General features: G+C 42.5%; 1 protein-coding gene across 1 annotated transcript in view; it reads right to left on the bottom strand.

The window, feature by feature from the left end:
• The window catches only part of Pop1 (POP1 homolog, ribonuclease P/MRP subunit), a 28876-nt gene that overhangs the window by 8325 nt on the left and 3424 nt on the right, over window positions 1–17127 (bottom strand). The window contains exons 2-12 of the mRNA XM_031358907.1: window positions 15768–15911; window positions 13579–13746; window positions 12311–12486; window positions 10665–10913; window positions 9163–9250; window positions 8580–8767; window positions 7496–7752; window positions 7055–7148; window positions 5430–5541; window positions 4539–4658; window positions 1122–1237 (exon numbers count right to left, since the gene is read on the bottom strand). Coding sequence (XP_031214767.1) covers window positions 1122–1237; window positions 4539–4658; window positions 5430–5541; window positions 7055–7148; window positions 7496–7752; window positions 8580–8767; window positions 9163–9250; window positions 10665–10913; window positions 12311–12486; window positions 13579–13746; window positions 15768–15909 — 1710 coding nt within the window. The 5' untranslated portion in view covers window positions 15910–15911. The remainder of the gene's footprint in view (window positions 1–1121; window positions 1238–4538; window positions 4659–5429; window positions 5542–7054; window positions 7149–7495; window positions 7753–8579; window positions 8768–9162; window positions 9251–10664; window positions 10914–12310; window positions 12487–13578; window positions 13747–15767; window positions 15912–17127) is intronic.

Genomic DNA, 17127 nt, shown 5'->3' with positions numbered 1-17127 from the left:
AGAGGCACATGGCCCGTCAAATGGCTCACCTTTCCCATGGTCCTCTTCCAAATCATCCTAACTGAATAATCCCACAAACCCCAGAGCTCACTGTTCATCCATTTGTATATTTACTGAGCACCTGTAACATGCTAAGTATTTTTCTAGAACCTGGGAATACAGCAGTGAACAAGTCAACATGACTAGCTCCGTTACTGGACACCATCATGTTAGGGGCTAGTCTACAGATAGCCTTTCGCATCTTCCAGCAACCACCACGTCTCATCAGTTTTATCCTCTGGAAGTATGTTCCGAACCCTCTACTCTAGGCGCTGCACAATTCTGACCCCCACCATGCCCCAGGTGGTGTACTTCTTTCTTTACACTCAGCTATTTTATGTACATGTTTCTTTTAAGGCTATCTGACCCATAGGCCTTTCTCCAGCTCTCTCCTAAGTAGAACCCCAGTCTAACCTTCCCTCCACATACTGCTGGAGTGAAATCCAGTCACGCTATATAACCAATCTTGATACCCTCAGTGGACCACACAGCTGGCCCACACCTTAATGCCTTGAGGCCCTCTATACCTAGCCAGTGTCCCTTCAGAACTCTCCCTTGTCCCATCACTAACTCCCAACTCTTGCCCCATCTGGGGATTATGAACAGGTCAGGCCTAGGCCCCTACAAAGGCTGCTTTTACTTCCTGACACCTTTCTCCACTGTAGCCTTGACCTTGCCTCCAAGAAGTCTAGCTCCCATCTGAGAGTAATTCAGACATCGGCTTCCCCACACAGGAAGCCAGCCTCAGTGTCCCTAGGCATTCATTATGCTTCCTAAGACCCCGGTCATCTGTCAGAATCTGACACAATGCCTGACTTTGGTGAGGCTCAATCATTGTGAATGGACAGAAGAGTTAAAGGAAATAAGATCAAAGAAAATAAATTTAAACCATGAGATTTTACACTTCAGGAAGAGGTCTTTTACTAGAAAGCATTCTTAACAAACAAACAAACAAACAAACAAAACAATGTATCACAACAAAGAATATATAAGTACACTGGACATAAAATCATCGTGTAGGGTCTCTACTCCTAACTCTTCCTGGCACTCATGAGCGTACCATAACCTGGCACATTAGTTACCTGATCCAAGACTTTATTCTCTGTGACACTCCTACAGATATCCTGGTTCCAGATGAAGCTGTGTGTGCACTCCACAGGCACACCCTCCAGAAGCAGCTGCTTAACTTGCTCCTTATCTAAGAGGGAAAAGAAACAGCCCTCAAACCACTGTCACTCCATCCAGCCAATGCGGGAGACTGGAAACAGGAAAGGGTTCACTCAGGAAATAAGCATTTACTGACCCAGGAGGCTTTCCTTGGCAAAACACTTATTCTTAAAATGGGCTTCCTCGACCATGAAACAACAAAGGCTGATGAAGATTCTTCCTTGATATTTACTTTTGTACAGACACACAACTATGATACTAATAAGCTGCCCCTCTCATTTAAGATCAAACTCTAGATGGCACCTTCTGTTACCCTTTCTCTCCGGTCTCTTGTAACTAACATTTACTAAGCTATTCGCCCCTGTCTGTAAAACCCGTTTCTCCATTCCTTTAAGGTGAGCAATGCTTGTGAACTATAATGTTTCTTGAGAAACAGTTTTCATGACAGAAAAAAAGTCTTTCAAATCTAATTTTGTTAGACGGAAAAATTAAAAAACAAAAACAAAAAAAACTGAGCAGGGAGTGGGGCTATTGTCCCAAAATAACACCACAGAAATTCACTCAAAAGTGCAAACCTGGGCTGGAGAGATGGCTCAGCGGTTAAGAGCACTGACTGTTCTTCCAGAGGTCATGAGTTCAATTCCCAGCAACCACATGGTGGCTCACAACCGTCTGTAATAAGATCTGATTCCCTCTTCTGGTGTGTCTGAAGACAGCTACAGTATACTTATACATAATAAATAAATAAATCTTTTTAAAAAAAAGCACATGCCTGTGTAGATCTGCTGGCTGGAGCAATAACTAGGGCAAGGTGTGACAGATCTCAGGGAGATCAAAGCCAGAGAAAATTTAACTAAACAGACCAGAGAAGAAAGCTGCACAGAAGCAGCACTATCATCTGTAAACTGTCCTACTGCGTGGAAGAGATCTAACCTCGTGGAAGAGGTCTAACCTTCACAGAAGAGGTCTAACCTTCATGGATGAGGTCTAACCTTGTGGAAGAGGCCTAACCCCAAGGAAAAGGTCTAACCTCATGGAAGAAGTCTAACCTCGTGGAGACTAACCAGCAAGATCATAGGTGTAGTGCTGAGTGCCAGTGAGGGCCACACTTCCCATGAGGGCCCATCCCCACCCCTAACAGGCCGGACTGACCCAGAATGCTGCCTACAGAGCTCACACAAATCTAATGGGCAGAACTGAGCTGCAAACAAGAGAGAATTCTCAAAACAAAGGCACAGGAAAGCACCAGCTCATCTTCAAATATTCAAAATGATGGACTAAAAGGAATGTGCTACAAACTCACAAGAAGACAGGAAACTCATAGATGCATTTCACTAAAGACTACCCACAGTTGGATCAACCATGTGACATCTACACAAGGCTACACTACAGAAACAGTGAAAACACAGGGGTTAGCAGGAAGGAAGCTGCAGCCTTCAACTCATTGTAGGGACAGGCAGCTCCTAGCTCAAGTAGCTTTTTCTTCCCAGAAGGAAAACACGGGTTTGTACAAAATGAGCCTGAACTGAGCTCCTGGAAGTCACTGCTGTCCTGTGCTGAGGGAGTGCTCACGAGCACTGGAATTGAAGCAACCAGACAGTACTTCATAGATCTGGTGGTTTGCCAAGCACATACAGCCAGACTATTTCAAGAGAAAATTTTAAAACGAGCCCATGCATACAATGTAGCTCAGTATTTTCTTTCCTTCCCTTTGCCTTGGTTGGTTTGCTGCTAGGGAGTCAATGTAAGGAAGCCGAGTGCATGTTTAGATGCACGCGGAGCATATTCCCTGTCTCTGAGCCTCACTCTCCGATCCCACAGCCAAGGTTAAAGCCAGCTCTTGTCTGGCTGGGACAGGCTCAGACCATCTCTGAAAGCGCAGCAGCAGCTGCTGGGGCAGCAGATAAAGCAGACCACACTAATATGGGGTGAAGTTTTCTCTCCACTTCCCCGGGGTTGAGACTTGAACCTGGGCCTTGGTGATAGGCATGACCTACCTCTATCACCAAGCTATACCTCCAGCCTTGGATCTGTATTTTGAAATCTCACCTCAAAGCTACTTACACAGTAAACTATTCTATTAATGAAAGTGAAAAGTGGTTTTAAAAACACGTTAATAATTAACTCTTACTTAAGAGGTAAATGGTTCAAAGCATGAGAACACAGCAGTCAGGTTCCTAGGAACTCTTTCCTTTAAAAGCTATCTGAAATCCGGTTTATACAAGAAAATAAGGAGCCCGTTACCCAAGGCAGGCAAAGGATTGGTATATTTGAATTGATTTTACTATCACTGTTTGAGACTCCTCTAAGTACTGACTTTTTAAATGACCTAGTCACCAAAGTATATTTCTATCCTTCATTCTGATTTATCTTCCTAGGTGAGATATTAAAATACTCATCTAATACTAATTCAACTAATTCATGTGAAAAGTGTCCTCCCTGCTAGGCATATTGACTCTTGCCTGCAATCATGTACTCAAACTCAAAACCGTGTATAAGGGAGCCAGAGAGATGGAGAGCTCGCCCATGGCTTTAAGGTACTACTGCGCTCCATGTACTTCTCAGTTGACACTCCCGACTTCCAGTCATGCTAGACCATACCCACTGTAGGAGAAGGTAACAACGACAATTTGGGCTCCACAACAACTAACTTACCTATGTGTCTTCGAATCCTCTCAGCCACCTTTTATGTGGAGCTCTCATGGGGCCATTTATTGGTCCCTAATAAGCTAGCTAACTACATGTAGAGAGGTTAAAAACAAAATTGTGAAGTTGTTATGACACATATTTAAATGCTTTTCTCCCAAAGCTCACAGGTAGTTTAAACCACTCTGCTAACTAATGGTGTTTAAATGACAGTCTATCCAACACACATCATCACCCCTGCAGCAACCCCTGAAAGTTCCCGCCAGTCCAAACCCACCTCCCACACTCCCAGCCAAAGAGCTCTCAGGTACCGCTATTCTGTCAAAACCATGTGGTCTGATACTTCAGCACCTGGGATGGCCTTGCCAGGATTCGAACCTGGATCATCTGTATGGTTAGACAGAGGCTTCCAATGAGCACAAGACCAGCTGCCGGTGCACATCCCTTCCTCACAGGTAAACTCCAGTCATTTGGGAGAATAAAGAAAGACATACTTTACTAGAGACTGAAAACAGAGAACTCAGGAAAAAATAAAGAACAAACTTAAGCAGCTGGCTCTGTGGTTTATATCTCCACGTAAAAGATGCTTCAGGCCCTGTCCTCTGACACACCACACACATAAGTGAGAAAGACTGAATTCCTCGAGCGTCTCAACAGCTCGACAAGGAGCATTGCCAGCACTTTACCTTGGTATCTTTCTGGATCAGGCAAAGCTCTGGATCGCTGTGGGGGCAAATTTACTCTCGGATCCCTAACTGTCAATCCCAGAATAGTACCTGCTGGAATTTCTGCTGGTGATGATATCCCTTCAACAAAACAGAGAGAATGAATGCATAAAAGCAAGTTTACAGAAAGGCAACACCCAGGGCCTCTGATGTGGCTTGGTGAGCAAAGACACTGGCTGCCAAGTCTGACAACCTTGAGTTCAATCCCTGTGAGTAAAGGAGAGAATTGACTTCCTTAAGTATACATGTGTACGTACACATACACAAACACAAAATAATTATAAAAGTAGTAAAAATGTTTTAACACAATCTTGTTTGTATTTTGAAATCTTTCAGATTTTTCCAATGAGACATTTTTCTTTGGGATAATTGTTTTAGAACACCTATCACCTTTTGCCCACTAATACCTTCAGAAAATAAATTAACACTTTACAAATAAAATTTCTTGCAAAATAAAACTAAAAGACCATAAAGTTATTACCTTACAACTGAGCACACGTTTGTCTAACAGCTATGTTCATCTGGGGGCAGTATGTACAGACATTAAGAACATTATTGCTGTTTTGATGTGACTATTGGTATTAAAATTATGGAGATTAAAAAAAAAAAAAAAAGAACATTATTGCTCCCTTACTCTTGTTATTTAGAATACGAACAAGCTTGTTATTTCATAAACAAGCATGAACTCAATGCTTTAATCTTTAACTCTGGGCTTCTTACTCAATTCTCTTGTTATACCACAACAAATAACAGCAGGATAAAAGCAAGGCTACCTCTCAGGGGCCCACCTGCAAACGGCTCTCCTGACCACTTCCCACTCCTCCCCAGCACCCGGATCCTCCATCCTTGTACCTCCCAACAACTGAAACACTGCTTCTTGTCTTTGGTGAAGAGAAAGGCCATCAGAGCTCCTGCAAGTGTCAGTCCACCAGTGATGGGGTGTCTCCTCTGCATCTTCTTCCCCCTGGAAAACAAGGACACCTCCTCAGCCAGGGCTAGTACCTGCTGCATCTGTAACACAGCTGCAACAAGGATCGTTCACTTAGTTTCTGTGTGTGAGAACAACTGTTTCACAAGAAGCGGCAGGGAAGATGCCAGTGTATCTAAGACAGCAATGCTACCAGACTAGCAATTTCACATATTCGGAATACAGCCATGCTTTTCAAAGACACAGCTTAAGTAAGCACAGTCACTCTCTTTCCTTAAGGGACCCTCTCCCATCTCATCACCTTCATCCTCTCTAATTTAAACAATAAAGTGTTCCTTTTTTACCAAACCAATGAAAACCTCGAGTAAACCACTCCACTATTCTCAGCAACACCAGACGAGATACATCTTCCTTGGCAAGGCTGGGATTTAACATGGTTGCCGAAGCATTCAAGTACAGAAGTGTGACAAATATGACAGCCAAGAGCCACTCTTCATGCTCAAAGCCTCCTCCAGACCCTATAGTGATAACTTGTCTGCCACTCCCCTAGCAGAGCTAAGTGGTTTGGAGTCTAGGCCCTAGAACCAAGCCTTCTGAATTCAAACCTTCACTCCATCATTTGTGAGCACATACAAGACCTTCTCCGTGTGCTAGGCACTGGGCTAAGCACTGGGGACAGGGTAGAGGGCAGAGCCAGCACTGCCTGCCATCAGGGACCGCAGACATCAATGAGAGATATGGACATTAACGTAGAGCAGTCTGTACTAGTAAACTGAGAAAATGTGCAGATTCCACAGAGACAACAGGCAAGCGAGTTGACCAGAGGGAATACAGAGCGCAGGAGACAGGCTGAACCTTGAAAAATGAGGGACACTTAGCCCAACAAGAGCAGCACAACAGAGTGCAACAGGTAGAAAGAAAACAGGCATGAGTCGTGACAGAAATGAAAGTAACACATTCTAGAGCCTGAAGGCCAACATGGTTGAAGGTTAAAGGTAAGGCGAGAACTGTAGGTGCGAGATGACAGAGGCCACAAAGAACTACCTGACTTTAATCCTTAGTTAGTTAAAATTAAATAAAGGTACAAATCAGTTCGTCAGCCACTCAGTCACATAAGTGGTCAAGACTGTCACATGACTGGTGACTACAAATCTTGAGAACACCAATGATGTCAGCCCTGCTTTTGATTTGAAGTGCTTGGAGACATGTTGCTCATAACTTTCCAGAAAATCAGTCAGATAAGCCAACCTAAAAGAAAATAAAAACTAAAGGAAAGGAGGATAAAAACTGACATAAAATGTCAGAGATTTTTAGAGACATCCCATTGCCCATCTATGGAGCAGGGATTACCTTCTACAGACTCAAGAAAAAAAGCAGAGGATCTGAATTAAATATTCAATTGACTATCACACCCACTGAAATTCAATCTTCTAGAAGTGAAAGATTAAAAAAATATATTAGCAAAAACTAGCTGGGAATAACACATTACAAGGTAAGCCAACAGGATATGAGATTGTATGTGAGGTCTCACAAATCCACGTTTACTCACTGTGTGTACAGGCGCAGCCCTCAGCGCCGAGGTCAGGATACAGTGCGAAAGAGGACCTATCAGCCGGAACCTGTTCATCTCCATTGTCAAGTCACTAAGAGAAGACCACAAAATGGAAAGGTCCATCACACGTAATGTCTGTACCACTGGCAAAAATGGACAAAGTCATAGCAAAGATGGTGGCGCACAGCACAAGGCATAACCAGGCAGGGTGGCGTATATCTTTAATTCCAACACTTGGGAGGCAGAGGCAGGCAATCTGAGTTTGAGGCCAGCCTGAGCACACGGTGAGTTCTAAAGACAGCCAGGGAAACCCTCTATTGAAAAGAAACAAAACAAAACAACAAAACACAACAAAAAAGGCATGAGGGGTGGGAGTGGGGGTGGGGTGATGTTCGTAGTGTTGTCACAATGACAATCTCCCACTGAAACTCCTCCTACCTGACTACAATCCCTGTAGTGGGGGAGAGCCATGACCGTGGCTGGCAGGGATCTCCTGTCCCATCACCAATGGTCTTCTTAGCTCTGCTAACACTATCCCCATCATCTCTCCGTTTTCTTTTCTTGCCGATTTTGTCCTCAGCTAGTCCTGCTTGACTGTCTTCCTGGGCTGGTGTGAGGAGTGGGTCAGGTGTGCAGATACTTGTCTTCACGGGTTCTGAACACTGGCATGTTGCTTTTATTTCCTCTAGGACAGCCTGAGGAAGTATGTAAACATTTACTTTAACCTTCAAAATATAAACACAGAGGGCTCAAGAGATATGTCTTAGTGGTTAAAACCACGTCTTCTGGCCCCCATGGGGTATATAAAATAGGCATACACATAAAATAGAAAAAAAAATGAATCCTTAAAAACTGCTTTTTTAAGTTAAATGCGGTGTTACAAGTTACACTGACAGAGATGGGTGTGTTCACTGTGCTAAACATTACATAATGTGTATATAGTTATCAAATCATCATGGTCAATCTAAGTATATCCACTCTTTGCTCAATAGTTTTAGATAAAAAAATTAAATAAAAAAATCAGTCAGGCATGATGACTCATGGGTTTTTGGGAGAAAGAAACAAGCAGATCACCTTGAGTTTGAGGCCAGGTTGGTCTACTTAGCATATACAGGATAGCCAGGGCTACACAGACATACAAGAAAGAGAAAGAAAGGAAGAAAGAAAGGAAAAAAGAAAAAAAGAAAGAAAGAAAGAGAGAAAGAAAGAAAGAGAGAGAGAAAGAGAGAAAGAGGAGAGAAGGAAGGAAGGAAAAGTGGAAAGGGGAAGGAAAGGAGAAGAAAGGAAGGGAAGTATGGAAACTAACATTTTAATTGATTCATTTAAAAAAAGTATCACATCAAACTGTCAGCCAAACTTTCATACCACTGAAATTTCTAAACTTCTGTCTTCCAATGGTAATTAAGATTGTAACAGTACACAGGTCCACGTGGTAGAAGGAAAAAACTGATTCCCACATGTGTATGGTTAAACCCCTCCACACACTGTAACTAAAGAGATGGGATCCAGCAGAAGAACATACCAGCTTAAGAGTTGGGTGAAGCCAGATCCACAGCTGCCTATCCTCAGAAGCATCCTCTGGGGTCTTCCTAGACTTCCAGATGAAGGTTGCCGGCCCAAGCAGTTCTTTGGGATACTTATTTGCCCGGTAAAGCATGAGGCTCCCCTGCCGCTTCCCAGACAAGCAGTGAACGGCAGCAAAGGTCAGGCCTGGCACCAACACAAATGCAACAGTGTGACTGTGGTGCTCACACGGAGCATCATTATTCCTGAAAGCCACACTTTAGCAACTGTCGGTCTCTGAGAGAAGCTTCGGTTCTGGCCACAAAGTGAGTAACTATTTGTTAAATCAATGATTTAGTGAGTTTCAAGGTGTTTCTGCCTAAGTTTACTCCAGGGAATAATGACTCACTTTACACATAAGAATGTTATTAAAGATTTAAATATCAACTCAATCTTTCTTAAATTAATATACTCACTGGGAATAAGAATCTCTCACATTTTCATATTAAAACTGAAATGCTTAGTATTGCTTATAATTGACATTCATTTACAAATGAACATACACAAAGATTGACACAGCACACAGCTGTAGAAGAAATTACCTGTGTCTGTGCTACACACTTGAGAGAGTGCTTTCAGTAGTTCTTCCTCTCTGCCCTTCAACTCCAAACAGCAGTAATATGATAAATCCTGAACGAAGGAGAGACATGATTAAATACTCTAGGATCTGTTATGGGGTAAAAAATGCTAAGAAGCCAGTGCTGTATCAGAAAACCTGTTGAGGAACACAGGAGAGATGGCTCAGAGGTGAAAAGCACAAACTACTCTTGCAGAGGACCCAAGTTTAATTCCCAGCACCCACTTTGGGTGGTTCACAACTGCCTCTAACTCCACATCCAGAGGGGATCTGATTTAACATCTCTGGCACCTAGGAAACCTCTTCTGTTTTTCTTTTTTTTTTTTTTTTTTTCTTTTCGAGAAAGGGTTTCTCTGAGTAGCCCTGGCTGACCTGGAACTCAAACTGCAGACCAGGCTGGCCTCAAACTCAGAAATCTGCCTGCCTCTGCCTCCCAAGTGCTGGGATTAAAGGCATGCGCCACCACTGCCCAGTCAGGAAACCTGTTCTAAGAACAAAATCAATTACCTGAAGCCAGCTTTCAACAACTCAAAATCTAAAGCCTGCCTACTACTATTACATTAGCAGATAGTCTTAAGCTAATCTGAATCAAAAACCAAAATGCATTTTCATTTAATTTATCATATACAGTGTCCTACATTTTAGCAAGCATATTGTGCTTTACTCTACTCTTACAGGCAAGTTCAAAACAGGCTATAAAAACTGCTGCTTCTAAATAAAGGATTACTCATTATTCCTCAGATCTACATAAGCCAAGAAGCCACAGTAAAGGAGTAAGACAAGAAGAATTCCACGAAATTATGCTAATTCTGCTCACTTTGGCTAGCCAGTGCAGTACCTCCACATGCAATGCTGAGTTGGGACATAAAGAATTAATCTGTCCATCTCCCTCCCACGCAAGATAGGTGATAGGTGAGATAGGAGATAGGAGATAGGTGACAAGTCCCTATCAACCACTCCCATCACTGACACAGAAACCTTCCTGCCAACAGCGGCTCCCTCTCAGTTATCAGATGGAGCTCACCCGAATTTATACAACTGAGCTGCAACAAAGAAAAATGGTCTAAAGTTAGATGGCCTGAGCACCAAGCTCAGTGGCTGTATGGATGGAGGTAACTTAGTCTCCACATCTATAAAACAGGAACTGACTTCCTCAGGCTGTTGTTGTAACGACTACTAATGAATGAACACATGTGAAGCACTAAAAGCAAGTGTTCTAGTTCAGCACTGCCTAGTGTGAGGCCCTGTCTCCAAAAAAAAAAAAAGAATGGCATCCCGTCCCTCATGACATCCATCTATTTGACTAACAATTTCACAGATGTGTATCTCTCCTTTCATCTTCAGCATCCAGCAGGGTCCTTGTTTTCACCTGTAAGATGTGCAACATTACAGAAAAGACTTTGTCACACCATGAACAAGCCTAAGACTTGGCACAGGAAAGGTTCTAAGTCCAGTAGCATGGTGTACCTGCAGGAGGCAGAGGTCTGTCATGGCTCGATAGCAGGCTCGGTGACTCTTGGCTGTGGGCCTCTCCCCGAGGCAGTAACCCCACCTCTTCACCATATGAAACCGTTTGGCATGCCAGATGTGAGTCTCTAACCATATGTTCTTCTGTTGTCTGCGGTTAAACTCCAGAGTCCGGTTTATGTGACATCTTCGGGCTTTGTGGCATTTATTTTTTGAATGTTCTTTTTTCTGATGAGCAGCTTTCTCAGCCTACAGTTTAAAGAAGAAAGGCTGAACCTGAACTTTCTTTGTAAGCATCTCAGAGGATGGCTGAGTATTAGGACTCAGTGACTAAGTATAAACAGATGGGCTGGAGACCTGACAGGCCTCTCTGGTTAGCCAGCTAGTTTGGAGTCTTCTCTAACATTGACTGAAGAGGGAAACAATGTAAAATGTTAAGATTTCAGAGGCAGGTGAGCCTAGAAAGGAGGCAAAGCCCTACCACTTGCTATCTGGACAAACCGGCCTCTTCCTTTATGGAGATAAAATACACAGGCTGGAGCGATGGCTTGGTGATTTATAGCACCTTGCTTTTGTAAAGACCCAGGTTCAATTCCCAGTACCCACATGGTGGCTCAAAACCATCCATAGCTTCTGGTGCCCTTTTCTGACTCTGTGGGCACTGGACACAAACATAGTGCACATACATACATGCAGACAAAGCATTCATACACATACCACAAAGTAAACAAATAAAAAAATGTTCAGCACAATAACATAAGCTTTATGTGGCTATTAGCAGATAACAAGATAAATAAAACACCAACCTCTTGTTTTCATCTTCACTTAAGATTATTAATACAGAAATGGAAACACCCATTCATTCATTTCATTAGACCACAGACAGATAAATGTTAAATTTTGCTAGAAAACAGACCTCACATTCAATCTAGAAAGTAAAAAATTTGCAAGAGTAGTGGGGTGGTGGGGAGGGGGGTGCAGCACACACCTTTAGTCCCAGTACTCAGGAGGCAGAGGCTAGCCTAGTCTATAGAGTTGAGTTCCAGGACAGCTAAAGCTACACAAAAAAATCCTGTCTCAAAAAAAAAAAAAAACAAAAAAAAAAAACAAAAGAGGATTTTTTACTCAATATGGCAGTCCACGCCTGTAATCCAAGGCAGGAAGATCAGTTCAAGGTCATCCTTAAGTACAAGTCAAACCTGGTCTCAAATTAGAGAGGGGGGGGGGAATGGGAGGGGAGGGGAGGGGAGAGCAGAGGGAAAGAGAACCAACAGAGGGGATCCAAATATTATATCTTAAATTCTTGTTTCGGGGTGGGATAGGGTCTCACCATATTGTCCTAGCTGGCTTAAAAAAAACACTCTGTATAGACCAGACTGGTTGTAAACTCAGAGATCCTCCTGCCTCTGCCTCCTAAACACCAAGATTAAAGGTCTACTAAAAGCAGCTATAATATTGAACTGCCTGCCTGCTAAAGCAGCTAGAGAAGAGGAAAGAGCTACGTCATGATCAAACTAACAATATTCAAGAAGAAAAAGAGAATGCCATCGGAAGTATGTTAACTTCCCTAAAATTCTTCTGGGTTAATACTTGTTAATACTTCTAGGACCTACTAACGTAAACATTACACTAAGTGAAGTGCCTACCTCTTTTTTGGCCATCTCCTGCAACCGTCTAGGAAGGCGTTTGACATTGTGGCTCATGGCTCTACGTCGCATGTGCCGTGGAAGAGTCTGGAAAACCAGTGAGTTAGATGACTTCTGGGTCACAGCTTTTAACATGGCACTGATTTCAGCGGCTCGAGCTTGAGCAAAAGTAGAAGCTGTTGAAGGAAATGGCGAATGGCAAGGTCACTGATAACAAGTCTGGAGTCAGCAGTCTCTGCTGGGTTTCAGTGGTAGCCAGATCTGAAACAAGTCAGGCCCTATGGCCCCCATTAGAGAAGCACCAACACTGGTCATTTCTGTGTTCCTTTCCCTCAAGAAGACTCTTCAATGTTAACATTTTTCCAAGTTTGCTAAAAGAATTCCATTTTCTAATTTGAAAAAATTTCGAGCTTCCTAAATATTCTAGTCAGTAAAAAGGATTAGCCAACTTTAGGAGTGTTGATCTAAAAGCACTATATAGTCATGTAACATAATCGTGGTGGCTCACAACCACCCCATAATAAAATCTGATTCCCTCTTCTGGTGTGTCTGAAGACAGCTACAGTGTACTTATTTATAATAATTAATAAATCTTTGTGCCGAGCAAAGGAACTAAGTGAGCAGGATTGACTGGAGCGAGCAGAGGTCCTAAAGTCAATTCCCAACAACCAGATGAAGGCTCACAACTATCTGTACAGCTACAGTGTGTACTCATATACATAAAATAAATAAAAATAAATAAATCTAAAAAACAGAATCAGTCTCAAGCTATTCTCTCTCTCTCTCTCTCTCTCTCTCTCTCTCTCTCTCTCTCTCTAAGCAAGGTGCTAGAGAAACAATCAAATTCATCTGAGAAGAAATAGAGATGTCAAAAAGCACATCTAAGTTATGTTCAAGGGACACAGAATTTAGGTTATAGTGGGAGTGGAGGTTATGTAGCAATGAGAGTAAGGCTGGCAAGAGTCTAGAGCCAAGCTTTAAATCTTGGTGTCTACAAGATTTGCTCTGCACTTGCAGAACACCATACTGAAGAGTGTGTGAGGTCCTTCCAGAGGGACAGGGAGATGGAAGTGATGGGAACAGCTACCCACAGACTCATGAGTCAGAGAGAGTCAGAATCAGGGAGAGCAGCAGGCTTCAGGATGCAATGGTCAAGGCCCAGGAGAGACGTGAGCAGGTGGTTAGGACAGAGAGAGGGGAGGCAGCTAGGCAGGGCAGCAAAGAGCACTGTGTACAAAGAGCTCACACACTTCCTGACAGATACCTACCAGTTATATACTTGGGGATCTCCTGAGAAGTGCCCTCAGGACCTGCTTTCCAGCCTCCCTTTTTCTTAAACATGGTTTTGGAAGAAGACTGCTCGTTCACATCAGACTCAGGAGGTAAGTGGGGACTCATCTTGATCTGCCACTGCCGTGAGGTTCCAGAATGAAGCTCTAGTACATTTTCAAAGACAAAACGAAAAGGAATACATCACCCATACAAGAGATAGGATTACAGCCCAGAAATAACTTGTTAACTCTAGAACCAACCCGTAAGTTATTACTTGTATATATGCACATACACACATGAGCACAGGTTCTGAGGACTAAACTCAGGTCTCCAGGCTCACCCAGCAAGTGCTTTCATCCTCTGGGTCATCTCCCAGGCCCTACTATCTTTCTTTAAAGAGGAATCTTAGGTAGAATGGAGACTTTCCCAAGGAAAAGCCCAAGGCCACAAAGTGAGTATGCAGTTCAACAGGAATCACATCAGTGTGACATATTAACACATACAACAGCAATCACATCAGTGTGACACATTAACAAATACAACAGGAATCACATCAGTGTGACACATTAACACATACAACAGGAATCACATCAGTGTGACATATAAACACATACAACAGGAATCACACCAGTGTGACATATAAACACATACGACAGCAATCACATCAGTGTGACACATTAACACATACAACAAGAATCACACCAGTGGGACACATTACCAGATACAACAGCAATTATATCAGTGTGACATATAAACACACACAATAACAATCACATCAGTATGACATATTCATAGATATGACAGCAATCACACTAGTGAGACATACTAACAAGTACTAGGAAATTTGTTCCTTTAAGCATTCCAATGCAACATGAATTATTAATCTAAGCCCCTTGCTATGGCCTGAACACCTACAAATATAAGAGAGCGCAGTGGAGAATTTTACAGGGTTCCTGTTAATTCCATTGTGATGCGAATTATTCAGCCACTATAAACTTAAAACATGTTAAAAGATTTAAATAATATAATATTTGGGGAAGGTGTACCACATGTCAAACCGTAGTCCTCTACTTCTAGATCTAAATCTAAAGCTTAAGAGTTTATATCTAGCCGGGTGGTGGTGGCGCACACCTTTAATCCCAGCACTTGGGAGGCAGAGGCAGGCAGATTTCTGAGTTCAAGACCAGCCTGGAGAGTGAGTTCCAGGACAGCCAACACTACACAGAGAAACCCTGTCTCAAAAAAAAAAAAAAAAAAAAAAAAGTTTATATCTAACATTTATTTAAATGGGGCTAAAGCAGGCTATGCTATAAACCAGCTTTCCTAACTGGCATTCTCCACTGCTGTCCCAGAGGACATCTGCACTCTATCACTTCACAAGGATGTGAAATTATCACAATAGTTAGATACTGATATGCTGACTATGATTCTCTTAGGAAACAGAAGTATACCTTAGATCAAACATATCAGCTCTAAAGTGTGCATAATCATTCTATAATAGCATGACTGTCTCATAACGTCAAGTGAACACTGGATGATAGCAAACCTCTGCTCCAAGAAAAAGTATCTCTCCTTCCCCTTTCTCTTTTCTTCCCTTCATACCCCCACGCCCGCGCACACACACACTGACTCAAAGAGAGAACTCAATCTCATACAGATTGTAATTTTATGTATCAATAGCACATGAAGTCAGAAGACAACTTTCAAAGTCAGTTCTCTCCTTCCACAGTGGGTTTAGGGAATGGAATTCAGGTGGTCAGGCATGGGTGGGCACCGTACGCCTGAGCAACTTACCAGCCTGTAATTTTAAAGTCTAGAAACAACTCATACCCACAGCTGAGATTCAAACCCCAGGCAGAGCTGGTGCTCCTTGCACCCTGTACTTCCATGGCCTCCACCCTCCGGCAAAGGCTGAGGAGGGAAGCTGCTGGGACACACTGACGTCTCTCTCTGCTCTCTTCGTGTCCAGGGACATAGACTGGCACAGCTCTGTTAGTGCTAATGTGGGGGTTATAACTAAACTTTTTAACAAGAAGGCAGATTTGTAAGCGTAAATACTGGTAAGCAGCGTTTTCTGTATCTCTCTTTAAATGAACTCGTTTACATGCAAGATGACCATGAGCAAACAAAACTGGCAAAAGCAATTAATCCAAGTGAAGTGACAAGAACAGTGTACGAATCTTACCTTGTTTCTGAGATTGGGAAGGCTTCCCCCTTCCAAAATGATGCTTTCCATCTCTCTCAGCCACAAACCCGGAGGACAGAGTCACGTTACTGGGCTGGTTTCTCATTTTCTTAGCATGTTTTCTTTCCTTTGCATTAGACATTTCTGGAAAGAAAGCAATACACTTAACAGAGAGAGAAAACTCTCACTTCAAAAATAATGAATTGCCAGGTGCGGCTGCTCCCATCAGCATCTGGAAAGCAGAGGCAGGAGGCTCTTGAGTTCAAGGTCATCCTTTAGCTACATAGCATGAAGTCAGCCAGAACTACCTGAGACTCTAAAAACACAACAGAGAATATAATTTTAAAATGAGCCAGTAATATTACTCAGCAGGTAAAGGCAATTGCCACTAAAACTGAGTTCACAAAAAAAACAAAAAAAAAAAAAGAAAGAAAGAAAGCCAGTGCTTGCCGGGCGGTGGTGGCACACGCCTTTAATCCCAGCACTTGGAAGGCAGAGACAGGTAGATTTCTGAGTTCGAGGCCAGCCTGGTCTACAGAGCGAGCACCAGGATAGCCAGGGCTACACAGAGAAACCCTATCTCGAAAAACCAAAAAAAAAAAAACTGAGTTCAATCTTGAGAACCTATTCCCAAAAGCTGTCTTCTGACAACTACATGCCCACCAAGGTATGCTCCTAGCCCCCAACACAAATAAATAAGAAAGGTAAAAAAACAATAATTTTAATAAATACTTATATAACTCAAAGTTTGATGATACCAAAATGTTACCATATTAATCTATAGCAGGGATCCCAAAAGAGAGAGATTTCAATAAAGTCACTCATCTCAAAAGAAAGTGCTGCTGCATGCTTATAAACCCAGCACTCAGGGTAGAGGTCGGGGCTGGGCAGAAGGAAATCTTTGAGGGTGAGGCCAACCTGGGCTACACAGCAAGTTCCAGGCCATCCTGGGCTTCACAGTTTTTGTCTCAAAAAACAAAGCAACAGAGTTTCTTCATGGAACTGTCCCAACTGGCACATTTTGCACTGCCAAATAATTAAACTACATACAATCTGCTAATGATGCATAAAATGAGGTAAGGTAAGATCAAAATTAAATTACTTATAACACTTTATCTTGGTTCTTGGCTGATGAAATAAGACTGGGATAAATTACAATTTAAATATTTGAATCCAAACTGAAGATAAATTACTGGTATTTTCACTCAGACTTCACTTCAAGTGAATCACATGAAGGATGACTGCAGAAAGAACCTGATGGGTTTACTCAGGAGTTCCTACACCTGGACCAACACCCTCCTTTAAATTCATTGAGTCGACGTGAAACACTTGTTTTCTTTTCTTTTTTTTTTTTTTTTTT

This window comes from Mastomys coucha, unplaced genomic scaffold, assembly GCF_008632895.1.
Source record: "Mastomys coucha isolate ucsf_1 unplaced genomic scaffold, UCSF_Mcou_1 pScaffold7, whole genome shotgun sequence".
NCBI lineage: Eukaryota > Metazoa > Chordata > Mammalia > Rodentia > Muridae > Mastomys > Mastomys coucha.
This window is presented reverse-complemented; position numbering and strand designations above follow the sequence as displayed.